This window comes from Elaeis guineensis, chromosome 2 (assembly GCF_000442705.2).
Source record: "Elaeis guineensis isolate ETL-2024a chromosome 2, EG11, whole genome shotgun sequence".
Classification (NCBI taxonomy): domain Eukaryota; kingdom Viridiplantae; phylum Streptophyta; class Magnoliopsida; order Arecales; family Arecaceae; genus Elaeis; species Elaeis guineensis.
Genome location: NC_025994.2, coordinates 104,006,754 through 104,034,556, shown reverse-complemented (window position 1 = coordinate 104,034,556; position 27,803 = coordinate 104,006,754). Strand labels below are relative to the sequence as shown.

At 36.5% G+C, this 27,803-nt stretch overlaps 1 protein-coding gene across 3 annotated transcripts; it reads right to left on the bottom strand.

The window, feature by feature from the left end:
- Window positions 1–2: 2 nt before the first annotated feature.
- LOC105045120 (large ribosomal subunit protein bL35c) lies at window positions 3–4,852 on the bottom strand. 3 transcript variants are annotated; one of them, XM_010923279.3, is made up of 3 exons: window positions 4,506–4,839; window positions 4,314–4,430; window positions 3–255 (listed from the first exon to the last, which is right to left on the bottom strand). In XM_010923279.3, exons 1-3 carry the CDS (start codon window positions 4,752–4,754, stop codon window positions 178–180), a joined length of 444 nt encoding a protein of 147 aa, XP_010921581.1. In that variant the 5' UTR covers window positions 4,755–4,839; the 3' UTR covers window positions 3–177. The 3 variants fall into 3 exon arrangements, with proteins under 3 accessions (XP_010921581.1, XP_029122331.1, XP_073108539.1); XM_029266498.2 differs by having other exon boundaries at window positions 159–352; window positions 4,506–4,849; XM_073252438.1 differs by lacking the exon at window positions 3–255 and adding an exon at window positions 818–1,125 and having other exon boundaries at window positions 4,506–4,852.
- Window positions 4,853–27,803: the final 22,951 nt, after the last annotated feature.

Genomic DNA, 27,803 nt, shown 5'->3' with positions numbered 1-27,803 from the left:
ACTTAGCAAACAGATCCATCATAATAATCTCCAGATTGAGAATTTTAGCAAACATAAACTGAATAGTCTAAAAAATAATGAGTGAATATAATATATCCAAGTAACAAGCAATGGACATTTAAGATTCAAAGAAAAAACTAAAGAAACCATCAAATTCGTTTGATGATAGCTTGGACCTCAGGTTGCCTTCCGATTCACTTTGAGGTATGGTAGTGCACCAATCACATTGTCATAGTCACTTCTGCTAACTGGGTGCTGTAAGCAAAATCCAATATATTTAAGAAAAGCATGTATTTGATCATATGGTGCAAGAGCAGTTTCTCAATAACAGGAATGCAGGATGACAAAGTACCTAATAAGCAAGAAAAAACGAAATTATGATTATGAGAAATTTAAAATTATGTCTAAACTAAAAGATTTAAAAATCTTTGTTATTTGACAATTGGTTATATCTTTCAAATGACAGAGAAAACATGTAAGGATGCATTAACTACATATTATCTTGAAGGAAAGAACAAGCCAATCTTCTCTGGTGACTTGCGGTAGCCTACACCAAAGAGATTTACAATCCATGCAATAACATGAATTAATCTTCTAATTATCGGTCAGACGGTTTTGATCTCATGACTCTAAGGTTTCCATGGCCAACCAAGAAATAGACCAAAAAATATTAAAAATTAATTATTCCATAAACCATGTCTAATTATCCCACAGGTCACCAACTTTTCAACCTTCCTCCTCACCTAGCATCCAGCAATGAACTTCCAAAATCATGATGACACCACATTGCCATTTGAAGATGGGCACAACCTCATGCTTTTGGTTAGGGAAGAGAGGATCTATTAAAATAAGTCAAAAGGAGTACAATCCCTTCTTCTTCTACATTAAGAACGATGGATAGTTTAAAAATAAAGATGCAGCTACTTAATTGAAGTATATCAAGATGCAGCTACTTAATTGAAGTCAAAAGGAGTACAATCCCTTCTTCTTCTACATTAAGAACGATGGATAGTTTAAACATAAAGATGCAGCTACTTAATTGAAGTATATCAAGATCTTCAGCATTTCAGTAGCAGAGACCCACACAACGTATTCAACTGGTTTTGAAAATCTGCACTGCTTCCACTGTCAACATAGTTCCATTAAGCAGCAACAGTACTATCAACTTGTGCCAGGAGTACTTTAAAAGAATTAGTAACACAGAATTGTTTCTTCATTTCTTACTCAATTATATCTGCTTTCAAAATAATATGATTCGAGCACATATAAGCAAAACATCCCGGACATGAATTGCAGATTATGTTTGTACAGTACTACAAACCTGAACAAAACTTGCAAAGATAGACAATGAGGATTTTGTCCACAATTTTCTAATCACATCAAATATTGTTTCCAAATTCAATATTTTGTGGGGAACATAAGTTTTAACTGCTAGTGGAATGTGTTGCATACTAAATTTTATGCCCACAAAGCTGTTATATTTTTCAGATATCTTCTTGATAAAAATACCATATATTTTAGACATCTCATGGTTCTATCATGCAGGTCTTTTAATTGAGTTTCTTTTGATCAGGGCAAGGCTTTCAGCCCCTTTCCCTCTCCTTGCACTACATTGCTTTTCATCGATGGAATTTTGATGGAACACTCACCTCGCCTCAAAGAAGACAGAAAGTTAATTTAACTATTATAGTTTTGTGTTTTGTAATGTTTACCACCACTCCATACAAGCCATTTCACTTCCATCCAAACCAAAATAACTCCTTCCTACTCCTGGTTTAGGCCTCCAAATTCTATTCTAAAGTATGCTGAGGTTAAAGGCCTTTATCACACTATAGCATTCAACGTTTCAGGCTTGTGAACGACTTTGAAAAAGTCCAAAGACCAGGGACAAAGGTAGATATATGGACCACATCAAAGATGACAATGGACGGCAGTACAAACGGAGACTACATTAGATGCATTAAGATGATAGATGCATTACATGAATAAAGCGGAAAAAACAGAAGATCATTGAACAATGATAAGATAGTTGCACTGAATCATATATCAAATTAGATGCAAAAGGACAAAAAAAAAATATCATGGATAAAGGCATTGAAAGAATATATCCCAATGCATTACAATAATAATAATTTTGCAGGTAAATATCATTGAGGACTTGATGACAAAGCACAGCTGATATGACCTACAAAAGCCAGTTGATGATAATAAGAGAGTAAACTCAGTAAAGTAACCCTAATTATGCACCATGTTATTAAAGGAACATCGACTATGAAACAGGTACTCATATGCCTAAGATTTCCAAATCTTGGTCAAGTAATGCCTATGGAATGCTGCTACAAATGACCTCATAACCTAATATATTCCTATCATAGAAGTCCCATACTCTAATATATTCTAATAGAGAAACCCCATAGTCTCTTTGACTGCCATTTGACAATTGGTTCCGACAAAATTGGCCACTTTTTATTTAGTCCTTTACATACAGTTAAGCCTTTTTTAAAACATGGAGTTGGGCTTTATATCACACAAAAATTTGAGTTGTGTTATACACAGAGCAGGGGTTAAAAATAATATGCTTAATATGGACATTGAAACCAAGGGAGGGAATAAGGTACCTAGGCGACAGAGGCTAAATATAAAATGTCAATCAATTAATGGGGCAGCTCTCAATTTCCTCAAAAAAAAGTCTCACCAAACCTAGCTTCAAGTTTGCTACATATCCAAGGATTGAGTGATCAAATGATAAAGTGCTAGTGCTTTCATATGTTTCTAGCCCCAGAAAAAACCCATTACTTTCCACAGCCACAGATACTCACAACACTTATAATCCTTCTCTTATGCTCTAATGACTTCATATTTACTATTTATATTAAAATTTTGTCTCACCGATTTTGTTTTAACATTTGTAGACTCACTATCAAACAGTATAAGGACATATTAACTCCACCTAAATTCTATTCATTTCTTACCATTTTTCACTCAAAGTACCATTTATTACACTTATCTCTCTCCTTGTGAAGCTCTGCAAGACTCATAATGTTTTCCTAGTTTAACTTAATGAAATTTGGTTTATGAAATATTTTAAATTTGTTCATGCTGTAACTGATCCCTCTTCCTATGTGCCATAAAGAAAATTAATGAACTTCCAAGTTGCTAGGAATGACTCACAGAAATCTCAGCTATAATTACAAAATCATAATATTTAACAACTCTTTCATGAACATTTTCCAGTGTTATTTGTCAAATTGCACATGCAAGAGGCAATCACATTACAATAATGCAATTGTTTCGTTATCCAACATCAGAGTAAGATTAACTAATATCAAATTACCAGAAGGAGCTGAACTATCTTAAGTATAAAAAACTACAAGAATCTTCATATAAATTTCTGATATTTTATTACAATTTAAGCTCAGTACCAAGAAAATCAAATAGGCATTCTAACAGCTAACATTCTGAGTCAGGAATAAAATTATTAGCTTTAGAAGTTATCAAATCACTTCTCTTCATTGACATTGTAATAATTTGTAATGAAGTTTTCTCGATTTTGGCATCTGATAATGGTATTCACATAATACTAACACAAAGTACCATTTCTGTAATAATGATGTCTTGGCAGAAAATCCAAGTTAAAACAAAACAAACATTTATGGTGAGAAAATTTTTCAATGTTTCAAGTTTCTTTTACAGGTTTTCTAGATCCTTTGCAAGGAAACTCCTAGTACAGTAATGCTTATATCTGTTTTTGACATCCTAAATCTTAAGCAAATGGTTTTAATCTTCTTTGGCTCTGTCTACATTATCCAATTCGGGAAGCCTAAACTCCTGTGAAATTTTCATCTAAATCCCTATTCAACATCTCTTTTCAGTTTCTTCAACAATTTTCTTCTTAGCTCTGTCAACACCATCCCATTTTGAAAGGGTTGCCACTTTTTCTCTCCTCTTGCCAATAGAGGAGCATAGACAGAAAAATCAACAATGATCGCTGCCCCTTCTTGCCACTGGGCGAGGGAAGCAAGGAAGGATTAGAGATACCAAGTACTTAGGCTTCTACCTGTAAGATTACTATGGATATATCCGCCCGAACTATACATAAAATAAATAAATAAATAAATACATTACGATAAAAAAGAAGGAATTGCAAATAGTTATGAACAAGCTGCACCACAACGTAAATTATAGTGTTTGGATTCAGAATAACTCTATTAATTTACAAGATTTCGATGATTTTGAATCAACAGCAGTAGTTGGTACTACCCAACAATCAAAAAAATTCAACATTAAAGAGGAATGGGGCAAAAGGAGTTCACCATTTTGGAGAGCCGGAGCTTCCTCTTGGTGTTCTTCTTCGCGAGCAAGTGCTGCTTTCCCGACCGCCGCCTCACTATAATCCCCTTACCCGTCACCCGAAACCGCTTCGCCGACGCCTGCCAACGAAGGAAACGAGAGAGGGCTTCTCCTCAGAAAAATCAAAATGGAGAGAAGGGTGGGGAAGGTGGTACCTTGTGGGTCTTCATCTTGTATCCCTTGGCAGCGAAAACTGTGAGATTAGAAGGCTTCTGACAGGGCGATGGGATAGGAGAGAGGCTCTTCTGGAGGACAAGAGGTGATCCTGATAGGGTTTTAGAGGAGCCGAGCTTCTTCTGTGGAGGGACCGCCGTGGGAGAGTGGGAGAGACGGACGCCATGGAAGCAGCGAAACGGAAGTGGGAGGGACGTAGATACCCTCGTGAAGCAGAGAGAAGATGCCATTTTTCTCTTCTGTTTCTTCGGCCGCGGCGTCCTCACGGTTCTCTCTCTCTTCTGGGCGGTTTTGGATAGAGAGTTGAGGGCCACGCCCACAACCAGTGGATGTTGTTCTTTGGGCCGCCGCAACAAACGTTACGGCCGAATTGGAAGGTGCTCCTTGATTACTTTGGATTGGCTTTCTAGACCGTTGATTCAATTAATTTTTAAAAGATTACTATTTTCTAGACTGGAGCTCTAGTTTTTGCGTCACACGTTACTGCTACTATTCTTGGTGCACTCCACTTGTTTCATCTTGGTAATAAGAACATGATCTCCTTTATACAAAATGGCTTGCCAAATGCTTAATTGATTGATGTGCATCGAACCCACTGTAGAATGTTCGAATGGCTCTAACATGTTACTTTCTAATTTATAACTTATGTACAAATTACATATCTTTTATTTGCATGTTATAATCATCATATTTTAGGCCTAGCACCGTTCACTTGTAGTATTTCTTTGTTCATATCATACATTCATGCAAGCACCTTGTTTTACGCAAGACTTCATCTACGTTCACTGATGTGGATCCACATGGAGTGTCTGGTGGATCTAAGATGAAAGGAACGTTAGAAGGCATCAAACGGACTATGGCTTTCAAGTTACCAAGAAATATATCTATATCAGTGGAATAAAATAATTAAGTACAAGGAATATATTGAGATTTCACTGGATGGAGTGAATAATTTGTTTCTGCCAATGCGTTTGTGCGATCCTTTATTTACCCTTCTCCCCATTTTCTTCCTTTCATCCGATATAATAATGACAGCAATAGACCCCCACAAGGGACATGCATAAGGAAAACAGAATATTTAGTTCAGCCTAAGTATTGTCTCTTTCCGTTGGTGCTTTGATTTCTAAATCACTATACAGTGCTTTGGGTCCTTAAGAGAAATTTGCCATGGCACATTGTAGTCAGGCAAACTGCACAGTTCATAAGTTATGTTTCCACACTCTTGTGTCAGTTGGTGCCAATATGAATCTTTCTATTTTCAACTTAGCAAACTCCAAACTAGTTGGAGAATGCAAAATCTTCTATTTCTGGAAGTGTTTGCTTCTCTGATTAATTTATTTTTTAATAATTTTATTTTTTTTTCAATTTAATATAGAATTAACTCTGTGGATTGATAAAATGTCATTTGAATTGATCAATTGAGATTTTTTTGCTTATCTATTGAGATTTTTTGCTGTTAATTAGGGTTCTTATCTTAATATTTTTTTTATTAGTTTTGTGAGAGATTTTTAGAAAGATTACTTTCAAGGAATGTATTTTCTTATTATTTTAGTTGAAATTGGATTGCCTTGATGGTGGTATCAAGTTATATATATCTTTTAAATCATACATCTTTCAAAAGATTAAATCGCTTCTTTTGGATTATATATCATTTAAGAAATCCGATCCTGTTTATTTTATCTTTTTTTTTTTGAGAACAAGATGAGGTATGTGGATTGTTTTTAATATCAACGCTTTTTTTGTTCACTATTTGGTATTTGATAGTCTGTTTTTTTTCTCTTGGATATTTTCTCAAAGGATGTTCCTTTTTTGATTTTATGTTTAGGTGTCGCGGCTGCTTTACAAAGATTGTTCCTCCACTTGGGCCTAGTGCTCAAGTTTGCAGCCTCCCTTGCGAACCACACTCCATACACGCACAAAGAAAGCGTTTGTTCTGTTCATGATCCATACCCAACGGGGTCATTCAGCGAGCGACCAGACCGGACGTTCCGGTCCATTTCGGATATTTTAACTCGGTTCAACATTCCGGGTTAGCCCTCTTTTTTTTGGTGATCCGGGTTAGCTCAAAACACCAAACCGCCACAGCCTCCCAGGCTTCCTCTAAAAAACCCCTTCTGCTTTAGTTGTCCTTTCGATCACCGACTCCACTATTCTCCATCGGTGGCCTTCTTCGCCGCGAAGGGAGGGGGCCGAAGGCGTCGTCTCTTCTCCGCTGGCTCTGATCGCTGATGAGACTGCATTCTCTCTTCCTCGAGAGCTCCAAGCGCATCGAATTCGGTAACATATCTAGGATTTTATTCTGTTCTTGCAAAATTTATTCATTTCTTGATTTTAGATTTTCTTCTTCTACCGGTTGCTCCAAGAATTCGAACGGGATCATATTTCTTCTCGATAAGGACAACCCTTATCAAGTGTTGGGTTTTAATCTATTGGGCGGTTCTCTCTTTGTTTCTTTACCATTATCTCTTCCACTTGTTCATTATCTTCTTGCACCAGAGTTGCCTTTGATTTTCTTTTCCTCATTTTTCGTTTGATGACTTCTTGATCTTCGAAATGAAGGTCGATAAAGCTCTAAAAGCTCTACAGACGCGTGGGTGTCTTGAAATTTTTTGAATGCTATGAGTCGCTGATATTGTGATCTTAAAGATAGTATCGTTCCGATGATTTCTTTTCGGTTTATCTTGAAATATTTCTATGATTTCCCCATTTTTCCGCAAATATTTTCAATTATTTCAGTCCTACGGCTACGAGTCATTGATATTGTCATCTTAAGGCTCGTATTGTTATGATGATTTCTTTTGTGTTTTCTCTAAATTTATATGATTTGCCATCTTTGACTCAAATATTTGAAATTACTCCAGTCCTAAAAGTCGTTGATATCATCATCTTCAAGCTTGTACATTTCTGGCCATCTTTGTGAGGCTTCTTGAAATTTCTAGGATTTCAACTTTGCACAAATATTTGCAATTACTTCAAGTCCTATAAGCCGCTGGTGTTGCTATCGTAAAGCTCGTATCTTTCTGATGATTTTGTTGGGTTTTCTTGAAATTTCTATGACTTACATGATGTGAACGATCCTATTAAACCCTTAAGTGTTTGTAACTCACAGTCTCGCTTGACCTGTTTACCCTCTTTCTGATGACTTCTTTTGGGTTTTTTTTGAAATTTATACTATTTTCATGATGTGAACGACCCAGAAAAAAGGAAAAAAAAATTAGCGTTTGTATGTCAGATTCTCAATCTACTCCCTCTTCGTGCCAAATGGGGTTGGGTTGTATCTTTTGTGCGAAAGAATGATTCTCTTCTTTCACGACATCAACGTCCGCTTCAAGATGTGTTCAGGCAGATGGAAGAAAGAGCTTGGATTGCTCTGCAATCTGTGCAAGGCACGATCGAACAGTTGATGTCGTGAAAAAAAGATCAATCATTCTTTTGCATGAAAGATACAACTCGGACCTGTGCCAAACTGCTTATATGTTTTCAAACTTTAGCATATCACAAGTTTATTTCTGAACCTGTAGATGGCCGATAGATATTAAATATTCCATATCAGATTCAACTTATCCTTTCTTATCAGGAGTTATCAGCCTGGTATTTACATAAACTATTTAATTATTGCTTGTTATACTGCATTAAACTCTGTTTTACAATGAATACACGGAAATATCAGAACAAACAGTTGTTGCCTATTTTGATATCTTGCTGGGGTGAATGTGTGCTTTAAAATTAGGTTGAGAAACAAAGTATGCATTAATTTAATGAAGATAGGTATGGCTCTGTCTACTTGGAACCTGCTTTATGAATACTTTCTCTCATTCAATTAATTATGGTTGTCTTCCTCCATCAAAGATACTGAAACCAAGTTTGATCCGTGTCATTTTATAAAGGGCATCTCCCATGAAATACTTAATGCTCATTTTTAATGCAGCATTTATACTTGTTGCCTCCTATCATAGCTGAATTGCTGTTCAATTCACATGATTTGCAGGTTGTTGTCTCACTTTATGTAATACTCACAACAGCTCCAAGCATGTATCCTGTTTTTCTGATTCCAAGGTAAGGTTGATTTTGATGCCTATAACTTTGTTACGGAATTTCAAAAGTTGTACGATTTATAATTTATAAATAGCAATATGCCCTACTTCAGTGGAGATATGTTATTATTTTCTTAAGAAAGTTCTATACTTGACTCCTTCTGAGTTAGCTAGTGATTTTACCAATAATATGAGTATCTATTTGGCTGAATTTGACTGGAATTTCTGATCTGCACTTTAGAAGAAGTGTTACCTTCAGAGTTGAGTTTTTCTGAATATTGGAGCTTTTGAACTTATGACACTTGGATGGTTGGATGTGACAACATAATCTGTGGTACTGCATTCATGTGTGTCCCATGCTTTCTTTGGCTAAAGTTCTAACACTTGGAGTGCTATATCTAAAACATTTTAAAGCAAGTGATTGCACTTTAATTCTTTACTGTTTTAAGTGTTAAATGAAACTAATGTTTCAAGTGATTTATCGAACATTTCTTCCATGCACATGAAAATTGTGATCTACAGTCATTGTCCAAATCTGTTGATGAGGTAAACTGACACTTTCATCTAACTAAATTTGTAATTACTGGATAAATGTGCACGCAAGAAATATATTATATATGTCAGCATGAAAACTATAGTATTTGGCTAGATGAATGACTGAATGAAGGAGAATGAATTGGTAGAAACTCAAATGCATTTGTCATAATAGGAATTTCTTTTCTGAGAGGGGTGGACAATATCTGTTCCCTTTATATTGTTTATTTATTCAAGCAAGCAGAGAAATATGGGATTAGATGCTATATGATGAATATATATCCGTGATATCCTTGCATACCAGAATTCTTCGATCAACTAAAATAAAAAATTTTGATTATTGTTTGAAGAAAGATATGTTGCTAGTATAGTTGACGGCTTTCTTATTTAAGTGAAGTGCATTTGTGATCGTTAGTGTGTTCTTTTCTTTGCATTTGTAATTGTTAGCATGTTCCTTTCTTCCTCTGCAAACATTAAATAATTATGAACTAAGATAACTTATCTTAGCGCCAGTTGGACAGCTGAGCAGCTAATCTATGAATAACTTTCCCCACACAAGAAAGATCTAAGAAAGAGAGGTCCTTATTAATATTTTTGAGCAATTATTTAGGGGTTGATGTGGTTTCATTATCCTGATTTACCAGGGATACAGTTAATTACATTTTTTATCAAAATTCTTTGTTAAAATTTTTAGGGATAAGGTGCACTGCAAGCATCTTCTGATCCCTCCAACCCAAGCATCTCCTGATCCCTCAAACTCTTCTTTCACAACTTCCCTCCTCTCAACTCTACTCTTCATGGTGCAGCATTAAGTAGATAATCCATTGGAAATCTGACCTTAAGGACTTTGTAAATGCCTAGCTATCATGACCATGGTTGATTTCCTAGACAGTTGGAAAATGGCTGAGGAGGATGTGAGAGCAAAGGTAAAAGTTGAAGGGGCTATAGTGGTAGTTGATCCCACAACTTTTGTGACATTTCAATGCCTGCCTAATTTCTTCCACCTCTTCTCAACCAATTCCTAGTTGGGAAGGAGACGTTGGATATTGTATCTGTGGACCCTTACAGCCCCATATGACTGAAAACCTGTTAGGCCCTTGATGAGTAAGAATCTATCACTTCTAAGTGTGGTAGGCATGTTGGGCTAGTACCAACCTGAAGAAGTGGATTCTATAAATGATCCATCATTTCTAGCAAGCATTCGTGGTTGATGATTGTGGTTATTAGCCAATGACAAGTTATCCTTACTACTATTAAAAAGTATCAATAACTTCGCCGAGTGAAAGTTTTCACACTTTTAATCCCATAGTAACCCTCTTGTCAAGATACTCCTATATTCCCAAATTACATCAAACTGATGGTTAAAAGATTTTTACATTTTTAATCCCATAATAACCTTCTCTAAATACTCATATATTCCTAAAATACATTGGACCCACTGACTAAAAATATTGCATTGACTTTTTTATGGAGAAAAGTGTTGATTTCTTTTTTCCCGCATTTTTGTGCATAATTAATATGGCTACCACTTCTACTTGGGTTTTTGTTTCCCTTCTTGGAGTTTTAAAAAAGGTTGGAAGACTAGATCACCTCTAATCCCAAAATACTATCTGTAAACCTAATCGGTTTTCTATATTTCACACAATCCCTTCCCCCTCATATTCTTGTAAATTACAGATGTGGGTGTCCTATCTACTCCCATTTCTGTGTCCTTGTTGGAGTCCCATTAATTGAGGGACTGCATCTTGATTGAAGATGCATTTGACTCACTAAAAGCCTCCTCTTTTCCTATCAAAACCATCCAAAGCTCCCTGCTAACCCAGCAGAATAATAACCGCGATCTGATGCACATATATCTTCCCTATACTATACATGGCTCTTTGTAGCCCAGCACTTGGTAGAGCCAATGATGCAACAGTAAGAAGTACAAGCATGGATTGGAAAGCATGTAGTTCGATGATATGCCTCGCTGAAATGTCAAGCTAGTGAGTCTAGACGAAGGGTAAATACTTGTAAGCAAAATTGATGTTGTCACAACGTGAAATATGATCTCTTCAATTGCAAGCCCAAAGTGGCATGGTATTCAGCTTCTGCTCCATATCCAAGGGGCTTCTTGGTTGCCATATACAGGTTTAAAATGACATCTGACAGTGTTTGAGGTAATATCTGATAGAGACATAAGCACATGGATAACACTAATCAAGGGACAACATGCATGAAAGGAGAGTACGTAGCCTTTGTTGTAGAAAGTTTGAGCTAACTGTGATTGCTAAGATGGTTTGCTGGAAACTTACATGCAGGCCAGTTGGCTTAGGCTCAGCAAGTATGCATCCCTGTTCATTCTCTTATCTCTGTGCAAAGCTTGCATTATGGGTGTGAGGACCTAAGAGTGATTCACTACTGAACTGCTAAGAGATTGGTTTGTTTTCTCTTCTACCATTTGATATCTCCTCACTGTGTTTCTGTTTTCTTTCATTTCTTTTCTTTGTTTGTACCATATTATAGCCTTAAAGCAAACATCCTTCTACCCTTGTTGCTGTTCCTTCAGAGCAGTCCCTTGCAACCATCAGTCAACACCTATTTCAGCCTTAATCTGTCTAAAACTTGACCTTTGTGAGACCAATCAGATCCACACAGCCCTCTTTCCTTGATTCTGCAACCTGTTTGTTTTTTTTATGATTCAGCTCTAGAAACCTAGCAGCAAACTTGCAAATCTGAAACCTGGTTCGTGGAGGGTGTCGATTCCTACCATCGCTCCAAAGAAGGTATCTAGTCCTAACCTGTTGTACATAATCCACAAGCAAGAAAAGTTAACAGACTGAATCTGGATGGCTATTCAAGTGTATTCATCTAGGCGAATGAAGATCCTTTGCTTTCTCTCTTCCAAAAGAATTCTGGTAACCTTCTAGATCTTTTATTCTATTCATGAACAGCTATTGTTTGAATCTGATTTTGGCACATTGCATTTAGGGATCTTTATCAAGCATCTTCTTTGCATTAGAATATGTTGTAGTTTGAAACCCAAGCCTAGCAGTTTCTTAATTTTAATTTTCAGATTGTTGTTTAGTGCTGCGTAGCATTTTTTTAAAGATGTTAGCATTCCATAGCATTTAAGGTTTGAATGAGCTTAAATTAGGGTTCCCTAAGGTTGTCCTGCATCAAATATACTCTAATAAGTTGCTGAAAGTTCTCCTTAAATTATTTGCTAAGCTTTGTGCGGATGATGGCGCATCTTATCCAATGATAACATATGCTTTAATCTACATAGCCAAAAATTTAAGAGTCCGCGGAGAAGTTATGCAATGGAAGGCAGTACATAACCAAGATGGATAACTTTCATCAATAGCAATCTGTATAAGAAAGGCACTTTTTAGAAGGAACGCAATCTCCTATTTTTAGGGGGGATGAGCAGATCAATTGCTTACCTGGCCGTCTATGATCCTTGTCCTTTGCTCCGGCCCCTTCCCTCACCCTTGATTATATGACATTTATTTCACGAACATCTTAGATCCTTCTCCTTTGGCCCAGCCCCTTCCCTCACCATCAATTATGTGAGAGATTTATTCCATGCACAGCTTATCGAGGCTTCCAAACGTGCCCTAAAGCTTATCCCAGTTCAATCATATTGAGTAAAACTAGTTGAAGTTCTTTGAAATCAAAACTTATCTACGATTTGTTTAGGTCAGGATTTAGGACTGTTGGAGGTTTTTGAGCCCATGATTGGATGTTAAAAGCCCACCATTTGAATTTCCATTTATCAGGGGTGGCAAAACTTGACCTGAATCTGCCAAGTTTGGGTTGGCTATTTTTAAATTTGGGTTCGTCTTGGGCTGGTGTATTCAAGTATGGCTCCCAAAGCCGGTTGTAACTTAAGTCGAACCAGCTGGAAATTAATTGATTCCTATGCACATGCATTGTGTTGACCGTTCTGATGTTTAGCTTATGCTTCAGTTCATTAATAAAGAAGGGAGCTGGGTTAAATAGGATTGACCTATGGCATGATTCGGAGGATAGGTTGGAGGTCAAGTAGCCACAAGATTTGGGGTTTGGGGACCTGAAAATATCTTATCGTTCCTTTTCTTATCTCTCTTTTAGCCGTGTTCTCATTCTCAAACTTAAATCCTTATTCCACTTGCATGAAGATACACTAACCATGATGGCAACCATGGAGCTATTGGCCCACAAATTAGCAAGTTCTTATGGTCTATGCTTATTATTGCATTATGGTCGGTTTATCATTAATTAGGTTTTGATTGTCATATATCTTAAATTTCTAAATTTTTGTGCTTATAATGATAACTTGCAACTTAAATATGATTTTTCTGTCATATTTTCATGCTATTTTTTTTTTTACATTATATATATAATTGATGAGTAAAAACTTAAACAGGTTGATGGTTGAGTGTGGGTTTATGTGAAAACAAATGGGTTTGGTATGGGTTTATATTTTCCAACCTGATAAATGGGTCAGGTATGGGTTGAAAGTTTTTTCCTCTGAACTCGTTTCAACCCTACCCAAACCCAAGTTGATCCATTGCCACCCATACTTCCTACTCTCTTTGCCATTTCTCTTATTTGTCTTGTACTTAGCTGATGTATTGATGCAGGATTGCTCTTTCAGTCTTTAACCTATACACTACAAGGTTTAGCAACCTGATCTTTTTTTTTATTCATTTAGAGACAAATTCATTTTAGGGCTTTAAGACTCCTCTCCATGAAAAGTAAATAGGGAAATGAAAGGAGGCCGGCCTTGCTTTTTCTTATGTCTTGGCTGCCAGTACTAGTGGGTATCAACTAGTCCCCATCACCAACAAGATTTACATTGGTTGTTATAGACTCATAGCAATCGAGATGATTACTAGGGTCTCAAACCTATCCTAGGATCCAGTATCTCGAAGGTTCGATTTGAGTTGCCCAAGATGCCTCGTTAGTCCTTGATCCACATATTTCTTTGCCATGAAAATCTGCTACAGTTCATTTAGCCATTATTTCCATCTCCACTATTTCACATCTATATCCCTTTTTTTCTTGCTTGCTACCCTAAGATTGCCCTTTTAATCTCTCAATTTTTAGTCCTTTTCATCGTGCTAATAAATAAGATGATTAGATTTTTGCTAAAGAAAAAATTATTATGCATGGAATCTTAAGAAGATAAATTATATCTATAAATAAATACTTAAAATATTTTAGTCATCAATTTCAAGCTCTATTTGTAGCAAGCCATATAATTTTTTCTTAAATATTCATTAAGCTTTGGAGGCGCATGTGAATCAAAATGAAAAGCACACAGTTCAAGGATGCACAAGGAATTTGAAGCCAAAAGTTTTCCATTCAAATGATAACAAATAATAATTTTGAAAATTTAGATGTAATCTTCTGTCATGTTCAAATAAGACTACCTCCTATCCTATAACAAGTTACATGTTAACCAGACCATCAATTCTCAAATTATTTTTTGCAATGAGTTTCAATTACATATAAGCTAGATATTAATTGCACAAGAGTTCTAGGAAAATAATTATGCAAGATTTTAGTGCAGCTAGCCATTTTAAGTATAATCATCATGCTCCTTTGCTATGAATAGCCATCACAAGATATTTAACAAATCAAGCAAAACAATAGCAATCAACTATATAAGTTCTCCTAAGGGGCAAGAATGAATATCATTTGCCTAGCTGTACTTACAGTTTTTATATATACATAATATGTGTATGTGTAGACAAATACACTTTGCTCCTCTTAGAAAAAAGAATTTCTTAGCTAGTCTTGCATATGCCTTACTCCAAGTCTATGCCACCTCTTAGATCATGTTCCCTCCCCTCTCCAATCAAGTTAACCCACATAAGTTGACCTCTTTGATGGCCCAAACTTGACAGTGGCATCAACCTCCCTATCACACTATGCTGCAGCTAGTGGGGGGATCAAAGGGCTTCTGTTGGAGGTGTGCATGGATCCCACTTTGGTACACCAGCAAGAAATGAGTTGGATGTAGGCTGGTCTGCATCCTTTGCTATCGAAAGGTCCTTCACCGACCACTGGACCACTCCCATCAATTTGTGGGAGTATGTGCAATCACAGCCACCTCTCAAGATCTTTGGCTGTCTTAAAATTTAGAAAAAATTTCAAGAATAATTCCTCAACTTTAACTTAATTTCATTTACACCTTCTGTACTTTAAAAAGTATCAAACTGATCCTTCTAGTTATCAATATGTTTCAATGTGGTCCAACCGTTCATTTTATCAATAAACGGTGTTAAATGGGCTTGGAGGAGGAAGAAGATGAGAAAAAAAAGTGGATGAGGAGGAAGGAAAGGGGAGAATGGTTGCGGATAAGGAATGGATTAAAGGAGGAGGAGGAGGATAAGAAAGAGAAGAAAGTGGGGAGGAAGAATAGGGGAAAGAATGGGTTATCGGAGGAAAAGGGTGGAGGTGGAAGGGGCTGTCATGAAGGGAATGGCTTATAGGTGGTTTGGAGAAAAAGAAGGATGAAGAAGTGAAATGGATGAAAAAAAAAAGGAGGTGGAAGAAGCGATCATGGAGGAGAAAGGGGAGGGGAAGGATTTTTTTACTGATGAAAAAGGACAGACGTAGAGGGGGCCATCTAAAGGGATAGGGCTCATAGATTGGTTTGAAGGAGGAAGAGAAGAAGAAGGGGAGGAAGGAAAAGGGGCTGTCGGTAAGGAATAGGATGGAGGAGGAGGAAGGGAAGGAGAAGATGATGGAGAGAAAAAAGATAGGATGGTAAAAATGGATGAAGGTGGAGGAGGCCATCATAAAGAGGGATGGTTTGTGGACGACTTGGAGAAAAAGGATGAGGAGAAGTGTATGGGAAGGAAGGAGAGGAGAAAATGGAGGAGAAGAATAGGTGGAGAAAGTGGAATAAAAAAGGGAGGAGGAGAATGGGTGGAGAAAGGGGGGAGAAGAAAAGAGGAGTAAGAAAGAGGAGGAAGGAGAGGAGAAGAAATGGGTGAGAAAGAAGAAGAAGAAGGACAAGGAAGAAAGAAGGAGGGAGGAGGAAGGAGATGGATATTTTTATCATTTTAAATTTTTTTTTTTTACGAAGATAGATGGTTGGACCACACGGAACATATCGATAACTAGAAGAACCAGTTTGACACTTTTTAAAGTACAGTGAGTATAAGTGAAATTGAGCTAAAGTGGAGGAGATGTTCGTGTAATTTTTCTTAAAATTTATTGTTTAGATCAGCTGTAGGTCAAATTGTGGTTAAAGCTAAATTTATGACCAAAAAGACTAAGGTATGAACATAAATACAACGATTGTTGCGGATAACACTTAAGCATTAAACCACTTCCATTGCATTCAACTTCAAATTAACTTCTTAGAACATTTTAATCACCTAAACTGAAGCCTGGATGATAAAGATGTGGCCATACTAAAGCAGTTGTAGTGCTACTGAACAAGTTCAATTGGCAACTGGCAATATAGGGTTAGATGGTCATCTAACATCAATCTACACCACTGCCACTTCAATTTTGATAATGTTAGTCTTCTTGTCAGTTGCGAATTGGTCTATATTGAGTCTAATAGGTTTAGCCAACTAAGAATACATAATATCCAAAAAAACTAAGGTATGAACATATAACTCGAAAATAACATAATGACAACCAAAATTTAATGCAGATAGGCAGCTGAATATAAGAGCATGCAATTAAATTAAAATGACTAATTTCAATTTCTTCACAAATGCTAAAGAGAATTAGTATTCATTAGTAGTAATGCCCCATCGAAAATATGGATTAGTGCATATACCAATTGCACTAAAATGTTCGTCTACGGTACTTTGGTACTTGTTTGCATAAAATTATTAGCAAGGGCTACATGCCCCTCAATAATAAGGTTGATTGCTGCCTAGCACATGATATGCATGGGATCTCGAATATATATTGGTGGACAAGTTAAGAAGGGCACATGATGGATGAGGCAGTTAATGAGAATCATCTTAAGTTATTAAAACTGATTGTGGAGGTGGTTGTAAAGGAGTTTCTAAACCTGGCTACATATGAAAGGGCAATCCAAAGTAACGATATTCCCTTTCTTGTGATGGCTATTTATGCCCAAGTACCATGATGTTTACACTTAAAATGGCTTGCTGCACTAAAATATAACACAATTATTTTCCTCGAATTCTTGTGAAATTAATGTCTAGCCTATATGTAATGGATACTCATTGCAAAACATAATTTGGGAATTGATATTCTGATATTAATATGTAACCTGTGATAGGATAGGAGGTAATCTTGTATGAAGGTATACAGAAGATTACATTTAAATTGCCAAAACATTATTTGTTATCATGTGAATGTGAAACTTTGGGCTTTGAATTCTGTGTGCATCCTGAATGATGTGTGCTTTTCATCTTGACTTACATGCTTTCATAAAGCTTTATGAATATTTAAGAGACACTTATGTGGCTTGCTACCAAGAGAGCTTGAAATTAATGGCTAAAAAATTTTTAGTGTTTATTTATAGTTATAATTTATCTTCTTGAGATTGCTTGCATAATAGTTTTTTCTTTAGCAAAAATCTAATCATCTTGTTTATTAACATGTTGAAAAGGACTAAAGGTTTATAGATTAAAAATGCAATTTAAAGGAAACAAGCAAGAGAAGAAGTGATATGGATGAGAAATAATGGAGAGGAAAACAATTGCTAAATGAATTGCTGCATATTTGCATGTTGAAGAAACATGTGCATTAAGAATTGAGGACTCATCTTGGTCAACTCAAATAAGACCTTTGAGATACTGGGTCCCAGGACAGTTTGAGACCCTAACAATCATCTCAATTGTTGTGAAGCTTGTAGCAACTAGTACAAATCTTATTGGTGATGGGGACTAGTGGGTACCCACTAGTACCTGTCAAGACGTGAAGAAAACGAGGCATCGGCCTCCTTTTATTTTTCTATTTACTTTGCATGCCCTAAAATGGATTTATATCTCTACATGAGTCAAAAAGAATCAGGTCGCAACCCTTATGGTGAGTTAAAGCCCATGTGTGTTGAAGCTTAAAGGAGCAGTCCTGTGTCAATACATCTACTAAGTACAAGAACATTAAGAGATGGGGAAGAGGTGGAAGTATGGGTGGCAATGGGTTGATTTGGGTCTGGGGCAGGTTGAAATGGGTTCGGTCAGAAAACTTCCAACCCATACCTGACTCATTTATCAGGTTGGAAAATAATAACCCATATGCAAACCCACTCAACCATCAGGCTACTTAAATTTTAACTCATCAATTATATGTATAACCAAGCAGTAAAACAAAACATAGCATGAGAATATTACATAAAAATCATATTTAACCTACAGGTAATCATTTTAAGCATGAGAAATTTAGAAATTTAAGATATATAACAGGCAAAAACTAATTAATGATGCTGACTATAATGCAACAATAAAAATAGTCAATAAGAATTTACTAATTAGTAGGTCAATAGCTCCATAGTTTCTATTATGGCTAGTGTATCTTTGTGCAAGTAGAAAAAGGTTTTGAGTCCGACAGTAAGAATAAGACGAGAAGAGAGAGAAGAAGAGGAATGATGAGATATTTTCCAGTCACCAAAACTCCAAATCTTGTAGGTGCTTTACTTCCAACCTACCCTCGGCGTCATGTTGTGGGTCAATCCTATTTAACCCAACTCCCTTCTATACCAATGAACCAAAGCATATGCTAAAAACCAGCAGGATCAACATGGTCCATGGGTTTGGGAGCTAGTTAATTCCCAGCTGGTTTGACTTAGGTTACAACCAGGTTTGGGACAAAATAGCCAACCAAACCTGTTTATTTCATGTGGGTTTGCGTTGGTTGGCGGGTTCGATTCAGGTTTTGCCGCTCCTAGGGTGAAGGGACATTCAAATGGTGGGCAATAAATCCAATCACGGGTTCAAAAACCTCTAGTAGTCCTAAATCCTGACCTAAGAAAAGCCATAATTAACAATGAATAAGAGAAAAATCTTAATGAAACTAGGCATCCCAATTAAAGACCAGGAGCAAAGCCATCCCAAGTGTTGATATGACGCCAGTTCCCTAACTAATACGGGCCCCAAGACTCGGGATTTCAAACCTTGCTATGGATCTTTACCTGCAGAGCTTGTTGATTTTTGCGATCTTTCGTCCGCACACAGCTCAACGGTTTTCCCCATTTGTACCTCCAGTAAACCATGTTTTTTAGCAGAGCAGGCAGTGAGTATGATTTCGGGGTACCCTTCAAAAAAAGAGTATTATTTCAAGGCCTGAGTAGAGCTAGCTTTTTTCTTGTCTGATCAGCAGGTATGAGGTTTCCTGTGACTTGTTGGACCCATGTATCAATCAAGCCGGTGCTCCAGCCCATCATATTGCAAATTCAGCTTTGGTTTCATGATATTGATGGATTTTTAAGATTCGATTCGGGCAACTCCATTAAGCTAAAAACACAATACACCTTGGTGCTGACTCCAGCTTTGCCCGTAGGCTTTGGGGAACTATCAGCCCTTATGTTCATGGGATTATTAGATTGCAGAGCGATTGGTTTAAATGCCTGAAAGATTGGTCTTTCTGATCCGAGGCTAGTTTTCCATTTGCAGTTCTTTGCTTTTGCTTATTAAACAATAGACGAGTTCCCATGAGATATTAGCAGCCAATGTGGCAAAGGCCTTGTGATTTCTCATATGCCAGTACCATATATCATATCAATTATTGTCTATCTTGGAATTTAAAGGAATTATGCTCAAAAAAATTCCATTCTTCATGGCTTCTTTGGTTGATTGAAACTTGTTTTTTTTCCTAGTCATGTCCGATAATGACTCTTGACCGTATTGTAATTTTCTTGATCTTTTTTCACTAGAAAAAGAAATTTTCTTTGTGTTGCTAAATTATTTTCTAATGAGCAGTATTTATCCGATTGAAAAATTTATTCATCTGAGAGGTGGATAAATTATTTCCATTAGTTGGTAAAATATATATATATTTTAAATACCCCTAACCTTAAACTAGGAATGGCAATCGAGTTGGGTCGGATCATAGACGAGTCGGGTCAGATGTGGGTCGGCTCAGAAAATATCAAATCTGAACCTGACCTGTTTATTAAACAAGTCAGATTTTCAAATCCGAACCTGACTTATTTAATAAATAGATCACCTGATCCGATCCGTTTAACCTGTTTATTAAACAAATAACCTGTTTAACCGATCCAACCTAATCTATCTAACCTGTTTACTAAATAAATATCTTATTTATCAGACCCAATCTGACCCGATCTGTTTAACCTACTTATTTAAGAAAATTGATTCTTTTTGGGCCTTTAGCCCAATACTATTTGAATTTTAATCTGTTTAGTTTAAACTTAACAACAAACTTAAATATAAACATCAAATCAGACATTAAAAGCAAATAAACTTAAATTAGGAGTCTTTGCTTTTGATTTTTTTTTTTTAGAGTCGTCTATGAGGATTGTTCATAAGCTAAGCTACTGCATAACATCATTGGACACAATTAATAGATAGACTTTTAACACCTCATATCAGAAACTAATGTAAGATTTTTATGACAAATAGTCAAAACCGTAAACATTCATATTGCAATAAAGCTTATTGGAGGTCAAACATCAGGAAATAAATATCAAGACTATTAACATTAGAAGATTACAGCCATGCAGGGTTCTTCAATGCAGTTCTTGAGGCTATGGATGCCCTTGTCTCTTCCGTGCCCACTCATCTTGTAGCCACCAAAAGGAATTGCAGCATCAAAGATATCAAAGCAATTGACAAATACTGTTCCAGCTTCTAGTGCATGCATCAATGTGTTGACAGTGTCCATGTTGTTGCTGAACATCATTAGAATAGTAAAAAATGGAAAAGAAAAATCATACAGTAACAGCCAACCAACGGATTAACAAATAAACACAGAAGAAAGAATTGATCTGTACCAAGAAAAAAATTCAAAAAACTTGAATTAAAGGTTAAGAAAAATATACCTTGGGAAAGATTAAGGAAGCACGAAAGAAGGAAAATGTTAAAAGGGGGAAAAAAACCCTTGATCTCAAACGGCCTACTCTCTCAGCACTAGCCATCAAAAGAGAAAAATGGAGAAAATCCTAGATTAAAGGTTAAGAAAAATATACCTTGGGATAGATTAAGGAAACAGAGAAGGAGGAAAAGGTCAAAAAGAAAAAAAAAAATTTTGATCTCAAGCAGCCTACTCTCTCAGCACCGGCCACCGAAAGAGTAAAAGGGAGAAAACCCTAGATCTCGAGCGGCTAAGGTGCCAAGCAGCAGCTGCAGCACAAGCCCTCCCTCAGCGATGGCCGAGGCCTAATAAGCCCTCCTCTCAAGGATCGGCGACCAAGGAGGACCGAAGGAGGAAACCAGAGGAAATCGTGGGAGGGGAGGGGCTTCACAGTTCGCTCAGCCGTTGTTGGGAAGGAAGCTGAAAATCGAAGGAGTGGAGGAGCCCTAGCCATTCTTGGGAGGAAGTACTGATCGAAGGAGGAGTGGAGCAGAGGAAACCTTAGATCTAGAAGTCGGGGAGGAAAGATGAAAGACTGAAAGAGACCAGAAAGGCAGAGCGAATGGCGAATGGATTTCGATTGCTTGAAGTTATAGGTTTTATATTTAGTCCCCTGTAGGTTTACGGGTTACAACCTGATCTGATCCGATCCGTTCCAACCCATTTATTAAACGGATTAAACAGGTTAGGCGGGTCAGCTATCTGAAATCTGAATCCGATCTGATTAATAAATAGGTTAAACAGATTGACCCATTTACAATCCGAACCCGTTTAATTCAAACCCAAATCTATTTAAGACGAGTCGAATGTGGGTCGGATTGGCAAGTTGGGTCGATTTTTGCCGCCCCTACCTTAAACCCCTCCCTACCCACTCCATTTTTCGATGTCAGACCGATCCTATTCCAAAGTTTCAGCCCCTATTTTACTCCATCGGCCCGCCCTCCCGCTGGCCCCTCCTATCGCCGACGTCCTCCCCTTCGTCAGGTGGCCGTGCTGGGCCTGTGAGTGTCGGCCTCCTTGAAGCCCACTGCGGCATCCCGTGGTGGTCCTGCAATCTCTCCTCCTTTATGGTTTCATCATCTTTCTTCTTTGCATTCTCTCCCTTCAAGCACTCTTCTCCCTCGGTTTGAAGTTTTTTCTGTGTGTGTGTGTTTGATTTTTTTTCTTTTTTTTTTTTTTTTTTTTTGAGCAAGCGGTGTGGAAGATCCACCAAACATAATGAGTACAAGAGTAGGGGAGAGGGAAGAAGAAAGATAGATCAGGTTATCGTTCGCTTTTCCTTATTGAACCGACCCATTTACATACTGAGTTTAGAAACCCCCATTCCTCCTGTTCATAGAGATTTGCATCACAGGTATTTAATTTTACTTTTATCATCTTCATGATTAAATTTAATGTTAGTTTTGGCATACATGCATGCGATTCTTGTAATTGGTTTTCTGTGTTTGCCATATGCCATGGCTCAACTTGGATTTTTTATGTTTGTTGTGAGGTTTGATGGATTTGAAAGAGATAATATTGTTCATCAGTAGAGAATTTTGCGTCATTTTAACAAAAAGGAGGAAGGGATGCTGTTCTACTGAAGGGGTTTTTAATTTTTTTAAAGTTTGAGATTGTGTTTGATTTTATTGGGACCTTTACTTATTTATTTATATATAGGGGCCAAGCCCTGAGCAGAGCAGTAACCAACTCAAAGAACAGAGGAAACAGAGGCTAGAGCATGGGAAAGGCAACTTCCTTGCTCTCAGCAACGGTGAAGTAGAGAAGCCCTGGTAGGAAGTTGTTGGATTGGAGAGTTGTCAAGGTAAAGGTGGTTCCTCATTCTACTTTCATATGTGACCTGATAATAACCATTAAATCTCATGATATCTTAGTTATCCTCTATTGAAACACTGATGTATTATTGAGATAAATTAGTTCTTGACACAATATTTTAATGGTTTTTCATATTCATTATTAAATGAATTAAGGATGGTTCTCATTATTCTTCCCTACCTTCCCCCACTCTAGGCACTAATTTGAAATTCCTTCTAGATGTTCTATTACTTTTGTCATTGCCTAATTTGATATTCCACTCCTGATTGCCAAAGTGTGCACTAATCTGGATAGTTTGACATGATCAATATTCTAAAACTAATATAATCAATATTTATGTATGCTATCCTTGGAAATATTGTATTATGCTTGCAAAGAGGACCATGTATTTCTTTTTTTTTTTTAATTTGTTAATTTACCATTGTTTTATCATAAGGCTTTATTCCTCTTATGCAATCATCAATTTGGACCATGCCTTTAAGTATAATTAATTGTATGTGGAGAGATGGCCATTGATCGTATAGATATGAATAAGAGAGAAGAGTTGCTATGGCTGTTGCAGGGATATATTATGGCATGATGATGTTCTTAATGGCATAGTATATGGTTTCACTAGTCATAGTTGTTAGGAGTAGATTAGTGCTTAAGTCGATATCGGGAGAAGGTGAAGATAACAAAGATGATTTCCACGCTAATTCACATTGTACTAAATGTTATGTCTCTTCTTATTCATTAAACATTGTTATCATTTGTCCTGGTGATATGTATGGCTTGTCATAATTTATTATGGGCTTGTTGTCTATCAATGCTTACAGATTGCTTTTATTCTTAATGAAAGAATTGTATGTCGTATATTCTAATTTATATTAACTAACTGTGTTTTACAAATCGTATTGTAATTGTTATATGCATTGCATAGAAATGAGCATTTCAACTGCTTGGACCTCTAAAAAGGTGAAGGGAGCATCAAAGCAAAATAGAACTTGAGGTCCTTTGAGGAGGCCAAGTTGGTTGAGCGATTGTTGGATCTATTAAACTCTGGACATTGGAAGAGAGACAATGATACTTTTAGAAGTGGTTATCTTAGGCGATTCGAGAAGTGGATGGAGGAAAAGCTTCCTTTTTGTGGCTTAAAGACTAGCCCACATATTGAATGAAGAGTGCAACATCTAAAAAGGCAATAAACTAGGACTTCAAGCTACAGGATTTGGCTGGAATGAAATAGACAAATGCATCACATGTGAGGAAAATATCTTCAATGACTGGATAAAGATAATATACATTCTTATTAGATGTTAACATAATTTCTTTTCTTCTTTTTTTCTTAAAAATTTCTAAGTTAAACACCCTATTGACACTTGGTTGTTCGCTTGTTCTCATCTTTTGCTTCTCAAAATCATCCATATGCCAAAGGGAGTAGAAATAAATCCTTTCTCCACTTGAATGAGTTGGTAGTAGTGTTTGATAGAGACAAATTAATCGGAGGGGCAGCCAAGGCACTAACAAATGCGGTAGAGACTATGGAGCGAATGAAAGAGACGGCAAATGCTACTAAGTTTGTTAAGAAAGAGATAGCGGATGTAATTTGCAATAATAATATAGAGAATATCCAAAAAAATTGAGTTGGTTCTGCATCTGACACAGAGTCATCTAGTAGCACCCAACCTAGCCAAGCAGCTAATCCATCTTTTGGCTGCACAAGTCAAAGAGATCAACAAATAGTATTAATAATGATCCATTGATAAGAGTCTTCTCAAATGAGCTCTCTAAGTTGGGATCATACCTTCAAATGACTGGAGAGCATATCAAACAATTGGCTAGGGTATTCAATGTGGAAAGGGAGATGAGGATGAAAATATTTGATGAAATTCTTAAGATTGAAGGGCTGACTCAACATGAGAGGATGATGGTGGGAAAAAAAATTTCGAGTGATGTATTAGACACTGATTATTTCTTTAGTCCATCTGAAGATTATAAACGTGCTTATGTTCTTGCCATATTGCATTTGTGACCAGTAAGCTACAGATTATGCATTTATGTGACTAATATTATATTTGATGTGGGTTGTTTTTTAAGCTTACCTATTGTGTTACTCATATTTACCTTGGACTTATATTTCAGTACTTATATTTAATAATCTTTGTGATGAAGTTGCAAAGTGTTTTGGGGTAGACTATTGCATGTGAGCGGAAAATTTCTTTATTATTCTTAGTTATTAGTATTTGGGAAGTGCTTTTCGTGATGTACCTCCAAAATATTTTTGATTATGTTGGCAATTATTCTGAGTTGCATAGCAGATGTTCTTTGTCCTTATGTTAGTCATGGAGGGAAATGGCTTGTTCATTTTGACTTTGCAAATGCAATTCCAATATCGGCTGCATTCGTAACCTAGTAATATTAGTGGTGTTCAAACGACCAGCTACCATTGGACCATGGAATACTTGTGGCATCCACTTCCTAGTTCAGTACAGGTGATCATTTAGTTCATGGTGCAATAGTGATGTTAGTAATATCATTTATGGAGATTGTCATAAACTTAGACCTAGTTGTTTCAATATTTGGCCATTTGTCTCATTGGGTGGATGCTGAATGTTTAGATAAATGTTCCTAGAGTAACTAGAGTAAATGGATTTGATGTGATATACAGGAATGTGAAGATGTGGCAAAATCAAATTTAGGGTTCTTCAGGCTAGGGGATATGGGCAAACAAGACATGCCATAATATATAGACACTGATTACGCATTAGTTTTGGAATCGATGGAGATATTTCTATTTAAAAGATGAACAATGATATGATGTTTAGAGTTCACATTATCTTAGTTTACATATGGATAATATGAACGTTAACAAATATAAGTATGTGTTTGCATGTATCGGAAGAAATTAAATATTACTTTGCCCTTGTATTATCTAGCCTCTCTCTAATTTGTATGGGTTACAAGCCTAATTTGGTATGCGGGAATTGGGCATTAATCACAAAGGACTTATCAAATTAGGCTTGGAGACATGAGGTATTATGAAAAATATGGATAGATCTTAACAATTTATTTGAAAAAATAAAAATATAAAAGAATGGGCCCTTAGAGTTAAGGGCTGCACTTTATGACCTCATCTGTCAATCTAACATGTGAACAATTTATTTTAAGCAAGTTTGGATTTAACATAAATGGATTTGGACCATAAATAGATTAACTCATCTAGATCTTTTTAGTAAATAAATTAGATTCAAGTTAAGATCTTTGATCCGTTTAACTTATTTAATAATTGAGCAAATTTATAATCCGACCTATTTAGCCTTTCTATTTAAAATCTGCTTAATCTATTTTTATCCTTTTTAATCCAATTTGTTGAACCCGTTAAATCTGTTTAATTCATTAAAAATCTACTTAATCTATTTACTCATTTAACATAACTTGATCTATTTAATAAATGGGTTATACGGTTCGGATCGGATTAGTTGTTTCATAAATAAGTCAAATTTAGATTTAAATTTTTGATATATTTAATAAACAAGTTGGGTTAGTGTTGATGATTTTTGACTTGATCTATATCTAATCGGCTCATATCCAATCTGACCCAACCTAGTTGCTATCTCTACTTAGGATGTGTTTAAGTATGATTGGAATTGGTTGGAATCGAAATGTATAGGAATGGGAATTGGAATGCGGTATTTCCTTACCCATTTAGTTTGTAACTAGAATTAAAATCAAAATCAAAATGAGATTTGAATACTAAAAGAGAGATTGGATTTGGTTTTAGATAATTGAGATATTCTCATTCTCGTTGAAATTAGGATGAGAATGGGACTCTCTGCAAGCAAATAGATAGAATGGGAATCACTCATTCTTATTCCAGGCTCCTAAGCCCTAACTCCTCCGAATCAAATATGCCCTTATGATCAAAGGTGGGTTGGAGAAGATCTACTTCAATTCACGTTGGCAGACAGTTTGCACTTGTGAAAAATTGCTGAGTATCCAGGTTGAGAAAATTAGGAAAGATACGGTTTGCACTTGTGAACCAGGATGAGAAAATTGGGAAAGATACCGTTGAAGAGAGCTGTTTGTCTTTCAACGAAGATTATATTTTAATCATGAAATAAAGCACCGAGTGAATGGGAAACTGCCTATGACTAGCTTTGAAAATGCATGGTTCTGGTTGATACTTGACTTCCTTGTACATAAACACCATTCTTTATTTCTCTGGAACGTTAATCTAGAGAAAATACTGAGGGGTTGCTCTTGATAATAATTGTTACCGGGCAACATTCTTCTTCACTGAGGGCTTCATGTTATAAGATGGCACTCATCTTATTCAAAATCCTGCTCCCGTTACTCTTGCCCAACGTGCTCGTTGGCTTACCCTTGTTTTAAATTTTTGAAAAGCACATGCGGAGCACGTACAGAATATTAGTAAGCTATAAATATTTTCAATCAGAAGCGAAACATACGATGTCTTGGTAGAGATCACAACTGATTAACCCCACAAAGCACAATCATTGTTTTCTTAGATCCGTAAAGTTTTAAGTTCTCTTGAAGTTCTATCAACCAGAGCGGGAAAAAAAAAATCACAAGCAGTACCAGTCAAATTTCAATCCTTCTCCATGATCTCAAGAAGCTCAACCTCAAAGGAACATATAACCATGATTTGCCTGAAAACGTCACAAATATACCCCTTTGAATTTAACGGAGAAAGAAATATCGAAAAAACTGGCCAACAACCAGCTAAAAACACACCCAGCAACTTTTAATCATTCTGCAGCGGGTGCAATTTTCTCTAGCTGAGCGGAAGAATGCTGTAGCGTAGAATTACCATTATGGCGGGCTTTTCATGGCTTCATAAATGGCCAGGAAGCAGCTAGACATTCTACCACAGAATGATTCCTCGTCCATCATGGA

Coding starts and splice junctions, on each gene's coding strand:
- LOC105045120 (XM_073252438.1), bottom strand. CDS start 4,754: ATGGCATCTTCTCTCTGCTTCACGAGGGTATCTACGTCCCTCCCACTT. Junction 4,431..4,505: donor ACAAGATGAAGACCCACAAG/GTACCACCTTCC, acceptor CTTCGTTGGCAG/GCGTCGGCGAAGCGGTTTCG. Junction 1,126..4,313: donor AGCTCCGGCTCTCCAAAATG/GTGAACTCCTTT, acceptor CTATGTTGACAG/TGGAAGCAGTGCAGATTTTC.